The sequence below is a fragment of the Theobroma cacao genome, chromosome 4 (genome assembly GCF_053813885.1).
Source record: "Theobroma cacao isolate CCN51 chromosome 4, ASM5381388v1, whole genome shotgun sequence".
Lineage (NCBI taxonomy): Eukaryota > Viridiplantae > Streptophyta > Magnoliopsida > Malvales > Malvaceae > Theobroma > Theobroma cacao.
The window spans coordinates 3720032-3735888 of record NC_142642.1 but is presented as its reverse complement, the minus strand read 5'-3'; the positions used below and the strand labels follow the sequence as shown (position 1 = coordinate 3735888).

General features: G+C 34.7%; 1 protein-coding gene across 5 annotated transcripts; it reads right to left on the bottom strand.

The window, feature by feature from the left end:
- Positions 1-239: 239 nt before the first annotated feature.
- LOC18601186 (ARM repeat superfamily protein) lies at positions 240-14037 on the bottom strand. 5 transcript variants are annotated; one of them, XM_088805433.1, is made up of 24 exons: positions 13698-14037; positions 13442-13540; positions 13101-13325; positions 12862-12981; positions 12539-12622; positions 12397-12456; positions 12094-12222; positions 11841-11902; positions 11374-11430; positions 11138-11258; positions 9815-9970; positions 9314-9394; positions 8766-8879; positions 8557-8636; positions 8204-8339; positions 7689-7838; positions 5191-5276; positions 4860-5047; positions 4639-4731; positions 3882-4069; positions 3616-3727; positions 2792-2949; positions 1658-1774; positions 240-892 (listed from the first exon to the last, which is right to left on the bottom strand). In XM_088805433.1, exons 1-24 carry the CDS (start codon positions 13908-13910, stop codon positions 659-661), a joined length of 3063 nt encoding a protein of 1020 aa, XP_088661559.1. In that variant the 5' UTR covers positions 13911-14037; the 3' UTR covers positions 240-658. The 5 variants fall into 5 exon arrangements, with proteins under 5 accessions (XP_088661559.1, XP_088661560.1, XP_088661561.1 ...); XM_088805434.1 differs by having other exon boundaries at positions 240-883; XM_088805435.1 differs by having other exon boundaries at positions 240-877.
- Between the last annotated feature and the right edge of the window lie 1820 nt (positions 14038-15857).

Here is a 15857-nt window from a genome sequence, read left to right as displayed (position 1 = left end):
CAAAAACTGAATTAAACACAATAAAAAGATATATATTTGTTTAAATTTTCATGAATAATTTAAAAAATATTATGCCAAACTCTATATAGTAATACCCCTTTTTATTGTAAGAAATTTCAATTTTTATTAATTTTTTCATTAATATCCTTAATTAACAGGCAATTAAATATTTATAAATTAAGATGACATAATGGTAGTCTTGTAACAATATTTAGTAGACCATGATGGAGAAAAAAGAGTGCTGTAAATAAAAAATAATTGGTATTAATTTCACCAAAAATTTAGCCATGTTGGGAAGGAAAAAAAAAAACAAAAGAAAATAGAAATCACTGACTACATTCCTTTCTTTTAAGTACATGTAATTCTCTGGCACCGAAAGGGAAGAAAAAAAGCAGTTTGTATTCTCATTTCCATCTGCTCTCCCACAAGATATTGAACAATCCTAATCTGATTCTTTCTGGTCTAACAAAATTGGGTCAATCTGCTGTACAAGAGATTCTCAGGAGTGTTACTTATATTGTGATGGCAAGTTTCTCAAATGCAACAGATGGTAATCTCCATCTCCCAGAATTGAACTGAGCTTGAAGCAAGTATGGAAGGCCTCGAGCAATATGTGTCGAAAGCTGCAGGACAGGCTGATAGCATCTACGGGTGGGAGTCAAGTCAAATTTGGGATGTTGCGGTGACCATCAGCAAACTCTCGGATGACTCGCTTCAGTACTCTTCCTCCTTTCCCTTGCATATGCCCATAATCGCTCTTTCCTCCATTGGAGCTCTTGCTCTCAAGATAATCTGCAGCAGCACCAGCAAGGGCCTTCAACCAAACTGGCACTAGCGTTTCAGCTTCTCCCAGCTTCAGATACTCAACTGGAAGAGCCTGCACCTGATTAAACTGAAGAAATTCAACAAATCTGAGATTGAATCATAACAGGCAATTCAAATTACATGACGTCTCCCCCCACAGTGGCACAACACCATCCATATAGCCAACAAAACATAGTGGGAGAACGTGTTTGCTATTCCCTCACAACACACACAGACACATATACCCAATTTTCAGCCCTAGAAGCAAAACTTAAAACAAGTGCATCATATAGCTAATGTGGTTTGTTTTGGAGTGACTGTCTATATATATATATATATATATATATATATATATATCAGAAGAAAAGGCTAGTAAAGTCAATTCAGCATTGGCACAATGGTAAGGTTGTTTGATGTCCACCTGGAAGTCACAAAAACAACCTCCTAGCAAATGCAGGGTAACACAGCATACATCCAACCCTTCCCAGACCTTGCAATGCAGGAGCCTTGTGAACTTAGTTGTCCTTTTACCCTCGTTCATTTTAGCATTTCAATGGCATGCACATAGGAGGAGCCAAAATAAACCACTCAACATCTTATCAGGATACAATTCAAAAAGAAATGAAAAAAAAATCAAATCATAGAAAATTAAAAGGACAAAAACTGATTTCGAGTTAGTAGCTCTAGAGGGCTAAGTTACGGAATCATCCAAGTAGGATTAGCTGAAAGTGAATTGGTTAGCCGACTAAAACTGCTTTATTCAAATTGGTGAAGTTCTAAATTTGAGCCCACACTGCAATTGCATGAATGTCCATATGCATGTTAAAGAAAAGGAGGGAAAGAAAGGAGAGACCGCTGCTTGTAGCCATGAATGCAAAAAATCCCAACAAAGAATGGCCTTCCAGGTTGTTCTTTCGCTCAAACAGCAAATTGCAGCTAATTGTTGCAATATCGTTGCACACTTGTGAACCTATTAAGAAGGAAAAGCAGCATAAGCTGTCAGCTGTATCGAGTACAGATATATGTACCGTCAATTAAACATGAGATGCTTTGAGTTACCATGGAATGGGACTTGCTTCATTGCCTTTAAAATGGAGTAAATGCATATCCATAAAGTTATTAATAAATCCCTTAATTGCTATCATGTTTTTGTGATATGTTACTGAAAGAAAGTATCCAAACCAAGGTCACTGATATGTGAAGGTTGGAGCACTAAAATTCCATAAAATATGCATTTTAGCAAACCTATTCATGAGTTAATTTTCAATACCTCCTTGTCTATCACAAACATTGTTTCCATATAGTTGCCCGTAATTTTAAACACCTCCTTCCATATAGCTGCCCCCACTAATTTATTGAACACAGTGTTACATCTTAGTGAAGCTTGGATTAGAATTTGCAATACCACCACATGTCATCATACTTGCCTGCTCAACTAGCCTAACTAAACACACACTTCATCATATTTAGAACACGGTGACATGGATTTCCAATCGGACACTTAAACAATCCCTCCGAATTTATATATACCCCTTTTGACCTTCATTTGACAAGGGATGAAGAATAGCCACAATAGCGACCCAGAGCTCTCTCCAAACCCTCTCCATAAACTCACTTCTTCTCATTTGCCTTATCATATCTTACTCAATAACTTCTGTCAGTAAATAAAAGCTATCCCTCAAACTGTCATCTAACAAGTTGATGTGTTCTTGAACCGTCTCTCAACTACTCTTGTATAGATAATGCGAGCTTTAAACTTCAAACCTTTGCACCACATACTTTCTCAATATCATTGCTATTGTTTCCAAGTTCACTATGAAATGTCAGTCAATGTCCTTTAATTAAATCTAAACATAATAGGTGAATACATCACATGACATCAAAGATTTACTTCAAAGCAATGAATGGGTTTCAAATTATATACTCAAAGTCAGCACAAACATATGCAGTCATTAATCTATTTGAGATTCAAGAATACTGCATTTACCCGTGACATTGCTGAGACACCGAGTAAAGCATACACTATATTTGATACAAGTCCCTCTCCACTATGAGAAATGACATGAATTGCTGTGGCACCAAATGACCCTTCAGGAGAAAAGGTCATCGATTCCAATAATGAAGCCAGGCCAATCTCCAAGAAACCTAAAAGGCTCAAAGCAAATGATATAAATATCCTTCATCAAGTTATAACTGGAACAGATTGTAAACACATAAAAGAGAAAAACAACAATTCTCAAGAAACGGCCAGTACAAGCGCCAACTTCAAGAATAAATACAAGCAGCTATATTCACTAACATGGCTTACAATTCAGTGACCTGAATGCGTATTATGTTATGAACACACTAACATGTATTTATTTGTGTGTCTGTCGAGAATCTGAAAGTAGTTTAGTGCAGAAATAGATATATCATACTTAAACTGGAATTGCTGAAGCATGTTGATTGTTGTCAATGTTATTGCAGGGATAAAACACAGTGAACAGGCTTCATACCACAAAGTGAATATTACTTTCAACTAACATCCACCCCAATTGAAGCTCAAATATTAAAAGTCAAGGAATATTTCTGTATCTCCACTGACTCTTAGAGCAAATCAAAAGGATTTGGTTCAAATTGAGAACATAAGGTAATTTCAAAGACAAAATTAAAACTGCAAACATCAGTATTCAATTGTTTCCTTATATAATGTGGTTTCAATAATAACCAAAGTTAGGATGTCAAAGCCCACAGAGAGCATTATCATTAATGGCTCTTATCTTTGATCCACAGGCAGAAGGAAGCAAGAAGTATTAAACATATAGTGCTTACAAGACAAATATGACATAGCTGCAAGAGCTGCCCCACGATGCATAGCAGTGCAGCATATAGCTGCCTTTTGAAAAGAAATTTCTAGCAGAGGACCAGATGCAGCCAATACTTCCTGAGATTTTTATTCAACAGCAAGAAAATCATTTGAATCATTTTCCTGTAGAAGGCAAGTCCTAATAAAATATGTATAAAGTACACTGACCTTGATTTAAAAAAAACAAGAGCAAGAAAAGCATGATAAATAGTGAATAAGATGTATACTACACCTTACGAGAGCCACGAACATATGTCGATGCAAAATTTGTGTAGGCCTCCACTAGATCAGGTTCTTGGTCACATACATACGAAGAATTAAGGGCCATTACTGACGATGCTTGGGTGAACCGTTCAAATGTGCTCATGAACAAAGGACCATACTCCTCTTTGTGACCAAACTCTTCAATAACAACAGAAGCTGACAAGATTTGTTTTTGCACCCGAGTAAAAGGTTAAGAAAAAAATGCCCATTGAATGTGGCTATCTACTATACTATAAAATACAGTAAGTATGTGTGTATGTATTTAAGATGTTACCACATTATGCCATGTGCCAAATTTACCTTATATTCATGAAAAGGGAAAAGAAAAATAGCATCCATGCCACACTATCATTTGAATAACCACCAGCCAAAGACATTATGGACAAATAAGAAGACTAAATTACTACTCCATATTTTGATTTAGAACTGGAGGATAATAGTCAAGCAGATAGCATGAAGGAGAAGAAAAAAACTGAAAATAAGCAGACATGTAAAAAAATTATCCTAAGCATCTCAAACTCTTACTTTTGTTAATTCTTCAATCATGAGCTGAGATATTAATGATAATTCATAAGGATTATAATTCAGGTTAAGTATTGAGCATGTACAGTTAAATCAACAGACACAATATAGAGTTTTTATAATAAAGAAAGATGATCTTTGGAAAAAAAATACCATTATTCTTCATTGCACCAATTGCTCAAAAGTAAAACCTAAACACTTACCAGTTCGAATGTAGCATTCATGACTTTGAAATGACAGAAAGTTTGTCGACAGGCAATCTAGTATTTTGGGCAATAGCAATTCAAAGTGCTGGCCTGCACAATCAAGCAACTTCCAGTTGTACCATCATGCAATCAAAAGACTCCATGGTCCCCCAAGTAAACCCCAAAATTAGTTTATTTGACAAAAAGCAAGAAGAAAAGGAGGAAACTTTCTTCAGTACCTGAGGACTGAATCGCTAGTGAAAGAGCACGACAAGCTGCAGCAGCTAAACTACTGTTCTCCATGTGTTCTGATCTAAAAAGCTTCTCCAGCATAGGCCAGAAAACCCTAAGTACTGAAAGGATGGAATTATCAGTAGAAGGCTCACACAGGAAAGGCATGGCCAGATGACTGAAGACAATTCCTATCCTGAAAATCAGACGACCAGAGATTACACCTCAAACTCAAAAAGCCACATATTATATCTGAAGTTCCAGCAATGATAGAAATATACTTGCATAAAATTGCACCAACAAAATACCATATCTGATTCATTACTCTGAAGAGAATACCTGTGCAGTCCTCTAGTTGCAAAGCTCAAAATTTCTGTATAAGCAGCTGGATTTTGTCTCAGAGAATGTTTGTTATTATCTTCAATCTGAAAGAAAATTAAGCTGTTAATTGCAATTCAAAATTTTATAATGAAAAATAACATACTCAAGTCTGCAACAGTTTGCATAAAAAAAGCAATATAATCAAGCTGCTTCCACAATAAAATTCAGAATGACGCTAAATAATTCATAGATGGTGACATAAAGAACTAAGCAAATAAAATGTACTGACGAGCATTAATTCTCATCTGCCAACTACTCTCAGCTTTTATGTCTTCTATATCTATCCTTCCAATCAGATTGCACCTAACACCATAGAACCCCTCTCCATATCATTCAGCTAATATTACACCTAAAATCTCCTTGTAAGCTAGCTACCGACCACTACAGAACAATGCAACACCCTAAGTAAATCCAAGAGGATAGAATCCAAGGTGATTATGAAGTAATGGTTGGATTTGAACACATACAAACATCTACATCAGAAGACCAGCTAGTCATATTTTATAATGGAGAATCACTCTCCCTATTTTTCACTCGATATTATAAGGGATAGAACTATACTTTCCAGCTGTTACTCAATCTTTGCACTGAATTATTACCACGTCAAGTGCAACACTTCAAAAGGAATTCTTATCTTGTAGACAAAAGTTGTAGTCACAAACAAAACACTCAAACCTCACATATGATTGCAAAATGGCATCAAGCATGCTAGAGAGAATATCAGGCTAGAAAAAGCTTATCCAAAGACTGCAACTTTGTCTCATTGTTTTCATTCATAATACTCTCACTAGCTTTCTAATTCCCACATATATTTCAACCACAAGGGCAGGCTTAGTTGAAATGCTTAATGCAAATATAGTCTTAAGGGAGAAAGAGGAGTAGCATGACAAATGGCATTGTGATGAAAAGTTATTAATACATAGCAAATTAAAGAGATCAGGTGGCAAGAAACTAAGAAATTAACACATAGCAAGACTTTATTTCTAGTTGTCAGGTTTGACAGAAAGCAAAACAACCTGCTCTGAATAGTTATTCCAACTACACTACAAAATATACTTCACACAGGTTAATCAGGAAATGAAAGATTCAGATCAGATTCAAGAAAACCTAAACACTTTTAGAGCTTTCAGATACTACTAGGGTGATAACAGGCTTTACATTTGTTGGAGAAAGAGATAATAAATATGAAATAATGTTTTTCCTCAACTTTTCCCTTTTTTTTTTTTTTTTTTGTAGTGGTCCAAGGGATGAGATGAGTTGGTACAAGACACAAAAACATAAATAAGAAAGGGGATTCATTCAGGATAATACGCATGAAAATTTCTGACATCGTATAAGTTTAAAAAACATTTATCTTTGCCTGTAAGGTACCATTAATGGAAACGAGGTCAGTCGAACAGATGTCCTTGTTGCAAGGCAGTTTTGCTGTTGAGACACCCCAAGAGAGGAGGATCAGGGGGATTCAAACCCTGGCTTGCAGAAAGTTGTCGAGCAACAGTGTAAAATACTAGATATCTACTTTAGGCTTCAAGGGGAAGAAGTGAATGGGCTTTCCACCAAACATAGCATTCTTTAATGGTGGGAGGTCAGGCATTTTAAAAAAACAACATTTTTTCTTCGTCAATAAAACAAAAGCAACTCTAGATAGGGGAACTAGCTCAAAACAAGACCTGAACAGAAAAACTTGGCATGGATGCACTTAATAAAAGAGGATGAAAGAAATTTAGCATACGCATTCACCAAGCACCAAAGACCAATGACTTTTAAAAAATCTGAAACAGCAAAGAAGCATAAATGAAGATTTCTAAAAATCCAAAATTACTTCAAATAGAGCTTCTGTTTGCCTGTTATTGGAACAGCAGCCATGGATGACCTATGAGGGAAAGATGGCCTGTATACTACAGAGTCTCAACTCAATTCAGAAATATGACCCAGCTCTGGATGCAGCAAGTACAAACCTGAAGGAAGGATTGTCTTTAATGTCCATCCAGCTACTAGTTCCTTTCTAAGCTACATATGAGTAAAATGTGCTAGATTGGACATATCTCACCATCTGCAGTTAGCATATCCGACCAGTTTTATTTACACCCATTTCAGCTAGAGTCTAAAACATGCCATAAAGACCCAACAGTTTCTGCCTCTCTTCACTCCATCTGTAGATGATGCAAAGTTAACGAACTCACACCATCCAAATTGCAATGCCTCATGATAATTGCTACGATTGTAGTCAGAAAAAGCAACATCCATTAAAAGAAATCAAGAATTTTTTAGTTAGCTCCTTTAAAACTGTTTTCGCAAATCAATTACATTAAACATTTTAAAGCAAACTATTTGCTACAGTGAATTATGGAAAAATTTTGCATAACCCAGATAATACAAATACTAGCCTCAGGAGTGAATAGGAAAATAACCGCAGAACCATAACAATAGAGCAAGTAGCATAAAAAGTAACTGACAAGTTTCCCAATAGCTTCATAGCTAGACGATAGCAATCTAGCCAATAAGTTGTTCTGTAGCTCCTTGTTAGAAACAGAGCCAAGGACCAGACTGATTGCACTAACAACTTCTTCTTCATCTTCCAAAGGAAGACACCCCTTCTCCAAAGCCTGTGAGAAGAAATGATAAAGAAGTTAGAAAACACGATAATAACAAATAGCAACAATCTAGCTTTAATGACAAATGTTTAAGCAGCTGAAGATGTAGAAAGAGGAAAAAGAAAGCAACAAAAAGGGGAAAAAAAGAAACAAGAGTGATCAGGAAAATTGTTGGCTACCAAAAGTTCATAACGTGTTAGATCATCAGTTCTATGTATCAAATTATGTTGGCATTATCCTTATGCCAGTGGCAAACAAACATTGTTTACTTGGCTTGGATGTATGTCAAATAAATCCAGAAAACTTGACCACAATTAGATGAAGCATTAATTATTTTTCATTTTTTACCATATAAAAGAATATGAAGAAATAATTACCTCTCCTATCCACATCAAGATATCCAAATTTGACGGCTCATAAATCACAGCAGAAACATCTTCACAAAATTTACGGAGGGCAGACACACAAGCATTTGAGGACAGAGGTTCTGAAATCCCAGCAGCAAGAAATAATCTGAAAGTAGCAAATTAGCAAAACCATGATATGGTGCATCCTAGATAGATTGATGATTGCACAACAGATTGTACTTTTTCGTTCCTCTTCACAAAAAGTTTCCACAAAAGATGACAAAAGACAAAATGATCTATGTAAATACATGCAAGATTCCTACAATACATTTAATACAAAGTAAGCACCTCACTGGTAAACAATAGAAAATGGCCATCCTTACAGTGAGGGTCTAGAATTAGTTTGCAGGGCAGATATCCACTTGGAATAGGAACCAATAACATCTGCAACTGATCTGTAAACCTAGTTAAAAAGAAAAATCCTCCTGAGGAAACACCTTTTTTTTCAACAAACCCACCATTGAGAAATAATATTCATTGCAAATTAACAAAAAGTAGTGCATAAATATTTTGAAAGGCATAACTGACATACAATGCACATGAATCCCTTGAGCTCAGCAGAAGGCCTGGAAGATAAGATTGTAACCAGCTGCATAACCACCGAGAAATCAAAGGCCTGGCCCTCTTTAAGGACTACTTCAGAAACCTGCAATTGCAGGACTCCTACATTATTAAAGTTCCAAGAAAATATGAGGAAAAATAAACTTCTATATAATCAAGATGGATTCATCCAGTCACATCTCTTGTGAAACATATCATAAAACCTCTTATGAGGATTTCCACAAGAATATAACATTATGTTGACCACACATTTAGAGCTTCTTGGAAAAAGCTCGAGAAATTCGAACATTAGAACAGCAAGTACTAACGAGCATGACACAGGTGTAAGAAAAAAGAACTTACTCAACTTGATTAAATGCAAAATATGTACATAGATACACATTAGATTTGCACATGCACAGAGATTAAATATATACATCCTCCTTTTTCATTGGAGGAAGTTGGAAATGACGAATACAAATGCACCAAGAGTACAGAGAAAGAGACAAAGACTGGGACAAAGGTGTATGCTGTGCTTACCACATTTAGAGCAAACAATTTGGTTTCAACCTCTTTCCAAGGTATTGCCATATTTGTGGAAAACCAACCACCAAAAAAAAGCTGCAAAATTGGAAAACGAATAAAATGATATAAGATTAAAACAACACCATACTTTATCATGTTAGAAATTATGGACAAAAAGGTAACTGCAAAAGAGGAGAAGACAAAGGACAACATTGTTAGAACTATCAGTTATATTATATATGCTAATTGAAGAGTCCTCGTACATCAATAAGCAGGCAACATTAACAGAGGCAGAGTTATCCAAATATGTCATAGCAAAAGGGAAACAAAGGTAGATCCATGCTGATTCTTAAACTACAGTGATTATGATAGCATATTAAACTTGGACCAAAAAATAAAACAAATACTTGAACAGGCATAAAAAAAATTCAACCAACAGAATACAGGCTTCAGCTTTATCCAAGATATATCATCAACCAGAACAACTTTTAAACTAGTTGAACCATATAGACTTAAATTATACGACCGAATCAGCACCCTTTGCACAAATGTAGCAGGTCGTAGCAGCTGACATATATCTACCAAAAGTTCAACAAGATTCATCCTGAATTGGAGAAGACCATCAGGCAAGTCAAAAGTTCCACTCTCGTCATTCAATGTAGATTCATCCACCTATGAAAGACGATTTCAACATATTAGCATCAATTCTCAAATATGAATAGCATAACCAGACATGCACAAGCATGTGTCACACAAAACAAAAAATGCTAAGAAATGATATTCAAAGTAAGGATACATTAAATTGAAGCAATGTTTCAGCCTCCGCAACAACCACTAAAGTAAGCATTCATGTTGGTTACTGAGTCGTTAAAAATTCATCGTAAATGAACAAATTAGAGGCCATCAATCCAATTACTCCCCTAAGATGTGTGATAGATTTAGCAGTTAATCCATTTGGGTCCCATTTTTTCACCTATCAGAATGTAATTACTAATAGAAAGCATGAAATATTCAAGTAAGTGAAAAGTTGATAGACCAAAATATTCCCTGAAAATGTGTTAGGATAGACTCCTTCTACAAAGGCTTTCATTTTCAGGAAGATCCAAATCTTAAAAGGACGTTTAAATCATTTGGCAGCAACAGTGGCAGAATTCATAGAACCTTCTGAAGTTTCTACTGAGATTACCAAAAGCATTCATCCAAACAACCCCTAAAGGTGTCCACTTGGCACTCACTGCAAACTAAAGGAAAATTCAGCATTCAAACAGAATGCAACAATTCAAGCAAAGTCTAAATAAGAGAAAAAAAAAAAAAAGACACTGATATTGCGGCGATAGCTATGAGACAACAGCTAATTTCATTCTGACAAAATGCAACCAAACCTTCCCTCCCTCGCTCCCTCCTTCCCCCTTGCAGTACTCATCTCAGACCCAAGACTAGACACCCTACATGACAGAACCTATCATTCAATTTCATGTGATTCAGTTCCTTCCACCCCTTCCCCCCTCTGGCTTCAAACAAAAAATCTGCTGTCTTAATTAAGATGCATGACCTTAATACAATTAACTGGAAAAACTGAAAATATAATTTAGTCAAACTAGTTGAGACATCTACAAGTTTGGCTCCGATTGCTTGCAAGTTTGCGCCTTGCTTTCTGCCATTATTTTTTGTTTTTTCAGTTCTTTTCTTGGGTAAAATGCAAAATCTCATTTCCCCAAAAATGAATAAATAGGACAGTGCAAACATCATAATTACACATCATAGTTACACCTATGAAGCTTTTCTTTTTTCATAGAGAGAGGAAAGAAAAAGAGGGCAGGAAAAGGGCTAGGAAATAACCTGAGCACGCAGTAAAAGAGCATCAAGTAATGCTGAGAATACAGAAAAAAACATGCCTTCGACATTTTTTTTGCTTGTACCATCAACATCAAGACCAAGTATATAGCTTGCAAGACTAGACCTGAGAAAGAAAGAAAATGTATTGAGCTTCCAAAGAAAAAAAAAATTCAACAAAAGGAAGAACATAGTATACTGCAAAATAAGCTGTTTTTCAGTGGAAGAGTTTTGAGAAGTACCAAAATTGCAAAGTTGAGTCTGCAATTTCCCAGTCTTCACATGGAAATGCCACACAGCTGACAGCATAAATGACAGGTTATATAAAATCTGGAATTAAAAGCATGCCAGGATGAAATATGACCTAAAAACACAAGGCACCAGAATAAAGACAAAGAGCCAGCAAACTATTGAGGAGAATTCATCCTAGCATGGGACCTTCAAATTGTGATCCCTTTGGCATATGACTATTCCCATTATACTTATGCAGGATCCATGACATGTTTATAAATTTTTAATACCCAGTTTCCAAATTAGTTACAACATAAAAACTAGCCAGAAGCAAATGGCTCTCAGCTCTTTTTTCCACACTTGAGTTACAACAGCAATGTAAAGGATATATATCAGAAAAATATGGGCATCAGCTTCACAGAAATATCAGAATGCAAATATGATTGGTGAATCAAAGGTTTATAGATCAATACATCACCTCAAAAGAGCATCCGCCAGCATAAGTGCCTCAGCACTTGCCTCTACAATCAAAGACGGTGCCTAGTGTGCATAAAAGTGGAAGAGGATAATAAGGAAGTGAGTGGAAGATATGCCAGCTTTAGTCTAACATCACCAACAGCAATGCCCAACACAAAAGTGTCCAAATATGCAGGAAAATGTTTCTAAATAATAATAATAATATTACTGGATGTATACTTAAAAGGGACCATGAGACCATACAAAATACTTACAGCCTGCCCAATTTCGGACATCAAACATGCGAGGCCAGCAATCACCTTCTTATCTCCACCAGTAAGAGCTGGTAGAAGAAGCATCTCTTTAAGAAAATGTACTCTGCATAGCAAAACCTGAGGCAGCCCCTATGAAAGCAAGCACAACTTTAACTTCATAAATATATATAAACAAACTAAACAATAAGGTTTTACAGACAAGTAAATCATATAACAAAATCCAAAAGTAGAGGACAGTAGCACAGGAAAAAAATAAGGTAATGAAATATACTCAGTCCCATCAAACTGCATGGCATAACATACCTCATGATGACTCACTAGTTCAACAAGAACTTCAACAGCCAGGTCAAATGAAGAGGATACCTATGGCCAGCGGAAGAATTATAAGGCATGTGCACAATAAATACTTGACTCAAAAGTCATGACACTGATAGTAAAAGGTTACCTGCAGTGAGTTGAATACAAAATTAAGTAGCGGATGTGTTGGCAATGAACCTTGGGGAATCTCTGAGAAGCACCCGGCTCGAACCTAAACGGAAAAAGAAAAGAGAGTAATGGTGAAATGGATGCCATAAAAACAGAGACTTCATCTAACAATTTCTTCTTTTTGTATGTATGTGTGTGTATAAAAGAATAGATTTTTGTAGATAACATGCAAAAGTCTGGCAGATGCAGCAACAATGATGCACTAAAAAGGAATTAACACATGCAATTAAAAACGCAAATGTGATAGGAGGGCTATGGCATGATTTCCAGAAACTATCTTACCCAACTGAGTAAGCAACGGAGAATCTTTTTGTTCCTTTCATTTAGTTGAATGCCACCTTCAAACTTATTTTCAGATTGCTGGAGCAGGAATTCAATGACCACAGGAGTATGTGAAAGAAGCTGCTTTATACGAAAATAATAACGATGATAAATGTGCAGTAAAAAATCAGCTTAGTAAAACAAAACACAAATAGAATTAGAGGAGGCGGCAAGGGAACCAAAAAAGGAACATAGTAAACCTCTTGGCCATACTGGCTTCGGTGGGATGCACTTATTTTAGAATCAGTAGTTTGGGTGTCAATAACTTCTTCTGGTAGAACAGTGAGCATCTCAAGAACAGCAGCATTCCCATCATTCTGGGTCCGCAGATTTTGTAGACTATAAAAAAGCTGCTCAATAGGTTTTCCATGCTCAACAGAACGAAGTATAAGGGCAGAGAGTGCAAGGCAAATTTGGGTTAAAAGCTGTTATCAAGAGAAAAAGAAAGCTTAGCAGTGGCAGCATCAGCAACAGCATAAATCCTACGCCTTTAGTTCATTACAGAAAAAGCCCTATAGGTTAAAAAAAGAATAAGCAGCACCTGCGGAGGGCCAGAACTGAATCTTTTGGCAGCCAGAAGAAGGGCATTAAGCAGAGCATCTTTAACTCCTAACTGCAAGTAACAGCCTTCGTTCTGGATCTGCACCAAAACACAAGAAGCAGGTTTTTATTTGATTCCTCAAAGTTCAAACAGTAGACCAGTAATAAGCAACTTGAACATTTCGAGCAAAGATGAGTCAGAGAGTGTATCAACTACAGTGAGAGCGTCCGAAATTTGCGAAAACCTGAGCATATACCTTCCGTTTGAGAATCTGAGCGGCGAAGAACTCGACTTCGAAATCGGAGAGGAAAGGCTGATGATCGGAGGTAAGGATGGAGGTGGCGACCTCCCAAGCTGCCTCGGTCTGCTGGAACTGAACCAGCCACTGATTGGCTGCGACGCGGTTGCAAGATTCTGTGTCGTGATAGAGAACATGGACCGCCTGCGCCACCTTCATTTGCAGCTCCATTTTCTCTGATTCTAATATACTTTAACCAATCATCGAAAAGCCAATGGCCCGACACCACACCACCACTCGACGCCTGTAATTCCTCTGATTCATTTCTTCATTTCCTCTTTTCAATATCAGACGGCTACCAGAGCCACAAAAATGGAGTAATATACTAAATAAATACTCTAACACCTTTTTCCTTTCTTTTTTTTTTTTTTTTTAATTTTTACTGCTACTCCTGTTCCTACTATTTTTGCAGCACGTTTGGTTACAAAGATTGAGCCATTCAATGTGGGGCCTATTCCGAATAAAAGCCCATCCTTAGTTTGATTTAATCATTGATTATTTTTATCAAAAGATAAATCAATCTTTTATGTTTATTCTAATAATATTATTTTTAAATTAATTAGATATATTAATAATATTTTTAATGTATTTCGTTCTAGTTAATCAAACTTTGTAATAATTATCATTGATTATTTTTATCAAAAGATAAATCAATCTTTTATGTTTATTCTAATACTATGTTTTTAAACTAGTTAAATATATTAAAATATTTTTAAATGTATTTCATTCTAATTAATCAAATTTTGCAATAATTATTTTATTTTATTTTTATGAAATAACTATTTGATTTTTTTTATTTCATTTTAGGGATCAAATAATATTTAAAAATTTTTTCTAAAATAACATAAAAGTTGAAAATATTATATGATTATATTATCATATCACGTCATTATCTATTATACTATATTTGTATGTCATGTTAATATCACATGTTATAAGATAACAATTAAAGTTTTTATTAATAACAGTTAGTCAATTATTAATCATAAAAACCTATTTGATTAGAAATAAAAATATAAAATTTTAATTAAACGTCATAGAAGAATAAAAATTTATATCAAATTATTTTAAATAATTTAAAATTTTATATTTTTTAAATAAAAAAAGAGATGTCATATTCTCCTTCAGAAAAGGGATATGGGATTCCCACCTTTTATTTTTAAGGAAATGTTCACTACTTCATGATAAATGTATATTAAAAAAAAGGTAAATTACCTGTACTTATTAAATTTTGATTAAAATTATACAAAAATCAATTAATTTTCGAAATAAATATCTCGTCCTAAAAAAATATTTTTTACCGGACACGTAAGTCCAACCATTAGTCAACTGTTAGTATTTCTGTCAACTTGCTGACATGATAAGGGTAAAAAAATAATTTTACTCTTAATTAATTTTAAAAATTACTATTATATATATATATTTATTAGTTAAAAAAAAACCCTCCCAAGATGGGGAGCGCCAGTGCTCCCTTTGGAAGCTGGATTTGGGGCTCCCTAAGGGAGCACCGATCAGTGCTCCTTTCTTTTTTTATATATTTTTAAAATATAATAATAATTTTTTTAATTAATAAAAAAAATATTTTAGTTTTTTCCTAATCTCATGTTTACATTTTTGAGATGAAGTGTCTATTTCGAAAACTAATGCACTCGCTTGAAATTTCGACTCAAACATTGGAGTTGAGGTATTTTACCTTAAAAAATTATTATTACAATTTTAATTATCTAAATTTGAGTTGAAAGATAATAAAAAGTAATTTTAAAAAATGTTATGGATAAGATTTGATTTAATTTGTTTGAAAATACATGTTTCAATCTAGTGAATATTTTCATTACTTTTTAATAATTTAGAAGTTCTTTCCTCTTTCCTACCATCTCAAAGTAGTTAGTAACAAAGATACCATTTTTACCTTAAAAAAAAAACAAAGATACCATTTTTTGTATGATAAGCGAAGCATCATATAATTCAATATTATATGTAAAAAATCATTATTTGATATTCATAATTTATGAAATTGAATAATACTGTAAATTTTTGTAATATAATTAAAAATTAAAATAACTTCAAAGTTTTGTAGTAATAATAATTTAGAAGCTCAATTATTTGAGTGTTTTAAAA

Bases quoted from the DNA above. Each gene is read 5' to 3' on its own strand.
- LOC18601186 (XM_088805433.1), bottom strand. From the start codon at position 13,910: ATGGAGCTGCAAATGAAGGTGGCGCAGGCGGTCCATGTTCTCTATCAC. The intron at 11,259-11,373 runs GTACTTCTCAAA...TTTCTTTCTCAG, and splicing joins GACTCAACTTTGCAATTTTG to GTCTAGTCTTGCAAGCTATA. The intron at 9,395-9,814 runs TTAAGTCTATAT...CCAATTTTGCAG, and splicing joins TGCTGATTCGGTCGTATAAT to CTTTTTTTTGGTGGTTGGTT.